General features: G+C 31.9%; 1 protein-coding gene across 1 annotated transcript; it reads right to left on the reverse strand.

The window, feature by feature from the left end:
- Window positions 1-257: 257 nt before the first annotated feature.
- LOC129959749 (uncharacterized) lies at window positions 258-1,045 on the reverse strand. The gene is made up of 2 exons (XM_056072640.1): window positions 917-1,045; window positions 258-764 (listed from the first exon to the last, which is right to left on the reverse strand). The coding sequence occupies exons 1-2, from the start codon at window positions 1,043-1,045 to the stop codon at window positions 258-260; spliced, it is 636 nt and encodes a 211-aa protein (XP_055928615.1).
- Between the last annotated feature and the right edge of the window lie 4,568 nt (window positions 1,046-5,613).

The following is a 5,613-nucleotide window of genomic DNA, read 5'->3' on the forward strand; positions in this document are numbered from 1 at the left end:
TCGTCCCAATCAGGTTTTCTGGTTCAGTAAGGTTGGTCATCGACAGGATCAGCAGTCTTATTTCTTGGATTTTTTTTCGTAAATTGAAAAAGTTTTCTTCTACTTTTTAACGCTCGATGTCCAAGAGGTTCCGAAGAAACTGAATTTATCTCAAGTGAATACAGACATTGCACAGGACGTAACTTTTTCCCACAAGCTGTTTTCACTTTCACTAGACGTGTAACAACATCTTTACCAGGAAAAATCACAGTGATTTTTCATAAATGCCAGTAGAGTCTTTTTAGATTTTTATTTTCAATGAGAACTATTTCTCCCACCTTAATACCATCAGCCTTTCTAATTTTATTCGTATTCTGTCTCAAATGCCCTAGATACTCCAGTCTAAAACGTTTACGTAGGTCTTCACGAAGTTTCAACCGATATATGTGTATCTTTTGAAGACTGGTAGATTCCAAATTATCAAGATCAGGTACACCACATTCCATTAAGTCTCTCATAAACATAGACGGTGTTAAGTGTTCAAGTTCATTGTCATCTGACACGTACGTGATAGGCCTAGAGTTAATAATGCTTTCACATTCACACAATAGGGGATTTAACTCTTCATACTTCAAGCTTGCTTTACCCAATACTCTTTTAAAAAGATCTTTAACAAGAGCGATAAGACGTTCCCACCATCCTCCCCACCAGGGTGAAGATGGAGGTATAAATTTCCAGATGATTCTACTCACAGCTCCATCAGTAACAACTTGATCCCAGTTAACCTTTTTAGAAGGTGTTCCGTTCCCAAGTTTTTACCGTTATCTGTATAAATGATAGCCGGTCACCCTCGACGAGCTATAAATCTTCTTAATGCAAATAAAAAATTATCAGTAGACATAGAAGAGACAAGTTCCAGATGCATAGCCCGGAATACTGAACAGGTAAATAAAACTATCCATGATTTGCTTCCATCTCTCAAGAAGACTGGTCCAGCCAGATCTATTCCAGTGACTTCAAAACAAGAAGCATCCTTGAATCGATCTTCAGGCAGAGGAGCAAACATTACTTCAATGTACTTAAGAAAATGCAAGTAGCATAGGCTTGTTGACTAGCGTCACAAAATACATGCAAACTATGTTTTGAGTTCTTATCCCCTCAATCCATCCTGGTATTTCTAGTTTATTTAACTGATGTAACTGTCTGTCCCATTTTTCAAATTTATGAGCAATTTCTTCTGGAAGAGTATCATCCCAATTAGCCTTAATTCTCCACGTTTCTTGGAGCAATATTTTTGGAATTAAAGTTATGAGGGCAGTAATTCCAATAGGGTCAAATCTTTTGTGACATTTTGAGAGAATATATCTCTTTGTTACTTTCACAGATTCACTCTGAGTGTCATTTCTGACATCAATTTTTAACGTGTCTCTTTCAATGTTCCAAAGAAGACCAAGAACTGGAAAGATAGGAAAAGCATCTTGAGAGTCATTACAATTGTCTCTTAAGGACTCAAAAGAATTATGTTGCCAGCCACGTAAATCAAATTTTCCGAGAGCCATGATTTCTGTGGATTAATTTATAAACTTTGTCAAGTCAGCTTCGCTTTTAACACTAGCCACACAATTGTCAACATACATAGATTTTTGTAGGTGTTGAGCTGCCATCTTGTAGCAATCAGGAGCTCCATCTAATAGGGGATTCAATGTCGCCCGCAAAAGAAATGGACCTGATTTGATCCCAAACACTACACGGCAATGTCTGTAGATTTTGACAATATTTGAATCTCCATCTTGCCACCAAAGAAATCGCACATAATCCTTGTCATCATACCTTCCAATACGAAACCTATTTATTAGGGATGGAATAAGTTCCGCAAGGTTTGGATCTGTTACTAGGCAGTCATTTAAGGATGGACTTCCTTTGGATTTTGCAGAACCATCGAAGACAGGTCTGATCCTTGTTGTTGAATAGTCTTTTATGACAGGTCGATGAGGAAGATAGTGACACTTAGAGTCCTTGAGATCTTCACTATTTAACTCTTCAACAATACCTTCTTTCTTCAAAAAAATTTTCGTAGAATACCAATATTTTTTATTCCATCAACTGTGTTTTTCAATCTTTTCTCAGCAAGACCTTTGTTCGCAGGTAGAACAGAGTGATCTTCTAACCATGGCAGTGAAACAACATAGGCTGGATGGCACTCACAATGACCTAATTACTAACGGAGCTTAGGTATTGATTTACACGCAAGATGCCTAGGTCATTTCTCATACATATACATCAAAATTTCCACGCGAACGAAGTCATGGGTAATAGCTGGTATTACTATAAGTACATGAAGCTACATTTAATGATTGCAAAAATCTGAGTTTCTATTGCATCATATATTTTTCTTAAACCTGTTCCATTTGAGCAAGTTATTATTTTTTTTTCAATCAATAAACGTATATGCATGCGAGAAGATATGATTATGTTTGTTCGGCCAAATCTTTCTTTAAATAACTATATCGAAGCATCATAATTCCCGGCATTTAAGGCAATTCCACGAAGATACATTTTTAGATAAGTAAATTTCTCAATTTTTGTTAATGAATCATTTTATGAATTGCAACTTCGAAAGAATTTCAAAAGTTTATTAATTGATTGCAATCGCTATGAAAGGTTTGTATATTTTATTTAGGTAAATTAACACTTTGATTTCTTAAGGGGATAACATTTCCCGCGTTATTTGTAATTGGACTGTTTGTCCTTCTTTGTGGAATATCACTTAAATTTTTATTTGTCTTTCTAGCTTAGATGTTAGATCGATTTTTTGTCTTTCTAGTCTTCGCATAACTCACTTCGGCCTATCATTTCATTTAGGTCTATATTTAATATTATAATGTCATCCACGCTAAATAAATCCTTTAATTTTTCCGTGAGTTGAGCTTTTAAACTCACAAGCTCATTAAGTTTGGTTTCTTTCGTGTATTCATTAGAAATTTCTTTCTTTCTTCTTTCTTTCTTTTATGTTTCTGTTGAATAAAATTGATTTCATCATTTACATTGACATTCTTGTCATACTGTGTTTATATTATTTCTAAGTGTCAAGAAAAATAAATGTTGATAAATAGTAAATATTTTTTTTTAGTTTATTGAATTAGTGAGTGCATTGAAACAAACATTTGATCATATTTTTTCATTGAAAATACAAATTAAAATTTTAATATAAGAAATAAAATTATATGACTACGAAAATTTGGAGAAAAAAATTCATAATAATATCTTTAAAAAAATGAGAAGTTTTTAATAATTGATCGGCTAGCGTAATATTTACTAAACAATGGTTTCGTCAACGTTATCGGCAGACATCACGACATGAGCAGAACGGTTGAAAATTGAACAGAAGCGGTTTGTTTGGTACCTGACACGTGACCATGAATTGACCCCAATGAAGAAACAGTTGATTTTTCTTACGTTTTATTTTAACATTTATAAAGACATGGGCATTTTCTAAATCTTCTACGCAAGCACAACAAACTGAGAGAAAACAAAAGTACATGCTGTCGCTTAAACGTTGTTTGGAAGACAAAATTTCCCTTTTCTTCACCGGGGGGGGGGGGGAATTGAAGCATTTTTGGCAAAATGAGAATAAATTATTTTACTATTCAAATGGTAAAAATGTACAGATGGATATTGTATACTTTGAAAAAAAAAAATGTGGTACTTTCTATGGTATTCATAAGAAATGTTTTTCTTGCAGAGAAAAGCAGAGTACACAGAACTTCACAACTTAAAATGTTTCATTAGATTTGAAAAGTCAGCTGATTACCAGATATTAGTTTTTAAACAAATATACATGCCACCTAAAAATCACGATATAAATTTACGTGTATACGCCGTTTCGACTCTATATTATAGCATGCTTTCATCCACTTGATTTTGCAGGAATCAAATTGATTTTAAAAACATTAATCCATTATTGTTTTTACAGAAAAAGAAATATAAATTTAGAAATAAATGTAGCCATAATTTAAAATCATGGTGAGATTGTTTTTTTGTTTTTTTTTGAAATTTAAATTTTAACTCATTTGCATATATGCAGGAAAACCTGCAAATAAAACAAACATGCGTTTAATTTCTTCTTTTCCATAATTTTACTTCATTTGTACATTTTTATTTCTGTAAATACATTAATATGCACTGATTGACAAAACTAACGACCTACATGAGATCAATAATGTATTAAAATACACATGATCGAAACTTTACTTCGGGTTTTAAAAAATTCATATGGAAAATGAATAATTTAATAGACAAACATGCAAGATGACGACAAGATATCTTAAAATGCAGCATTAACATAAAAAGAATAGCAAACAAAAATAAATGTCAATAATCTGCAGGAACCATAAACAGGCAACATTTCACCATGTTTTTCAATAAGTATTTTTCCTACCCTGTGCACGGTTGAGAGCCTGGTAGCAATTTTTCAACTAAAGTATTCTGGGAACTTTTCCACGTGGGTTTAATCCATTCAATAAGATATCTTAAATGTCAACAAATTCTGAATTGCACAAAAGAGCATTACTTTAAACAAATAAGTTTGGCCCAGCTGCTTCTAAAAAAATTCACATATTAATACTATTAACATTTCCCACAAAAAAAAAAAATGTTCACATTGATGAATGGCCATTTATAACTTTTCGAGATTTTCAGTAAAGAAATTTCATTACATGTCACTGATCCTGAGTTTTTAGTTTCTCTTCAATCAAAAACTCACTTCATTAGATGCAACTTGAATTGCCTGCAAACAGATTACCAATCGAGTCATCATGACTCAAGTGTGGATGACAGAATCTCAAACAAGCTATATCACATTAAAATGGGACAAAAAGGCCATTCAAATATCTTATATGAGCCAATTTACCAAGCTTTCAATATACAATTTGAGATAATATATTTTGAACAGAAACTATACTGCAAGAAAATTGCAGAGATATTTAGTCTTTTCTAATTATGAAATCTAAAGATCAATCATGGCAACTGTATAAATTAAATAGCCATTAGATTCACAGGCAATCCAAATGAATACATTATCAATTTCAATTACAATTCTGACAAAAATTTTAAGTCTTTACATACTGGTTTTGTAACTACGTAGCTCACAAACTGCATACAGCAACAAAATTCTTGCATTTCATAAGGAAAATTCACAAATAAAAACTTCCATAATTCATTAATAGCAATAGTCTATGAATTATATAAGCACATTTTATACTGCAATTTTATTCTTTCTGTACCTGCATCAAAAGGGGGGGGGGCATATATATACAATAGCATAATTTATTACTGAGAATTAAAGGTCTTTTCTGCAGCTCAGAACAAAGTGTGGACTAATTTTGCAAACCATGTACGTAAATTCTTAATCAAAATTGAATAAACATTAAAAATCAAATTTTAAGGAATAAGGTGCTTTATTATTATTATTATTCAATATATTTAATAATTAAGCTGCTCTGGTTTCAGAATATAAAATGAGCAATGATGATAAAATGAAAATATAAAAGTTTAAGACTAAATAATAAAAAGACACAACTAAATTGAAAATAAAATTTTATGATTGATATCTTTAATGGATTATTAAATCTTTTA

The sequence above is a fragment of the Argiope bruennichi genome, chromosome X2 (genome assembly GCF_947563725.1).
Source record: "Argiope bruennichi chromosome X2, qqArgBrue1.1, whole genome shotgun sequence".
Taxonomy (NCBI): Eukaryota; Metazoa; Arthropoda; class Arachnida; order Araneae; family Araneidae; genus Argiope; species Argiope bruennichi.

Excerpts from the sequence above, each read along its gene's own strand:
- LOC129959749 (XM_056072640.1), bottom strand. The coding sequence starts at position 1,045 with ATGTTTGCTCCTCTGCCTGAAGATCGATTCAAGGATGCTTCTTGTTTT. Across the intron at positions 765-916 it reads TAGTTTTATTTACCTGTTCA|GTTAACTGGGATCAAGTTGT; the intron begins GTATTCCGGGCT and ends CCTTCTAAAAAG.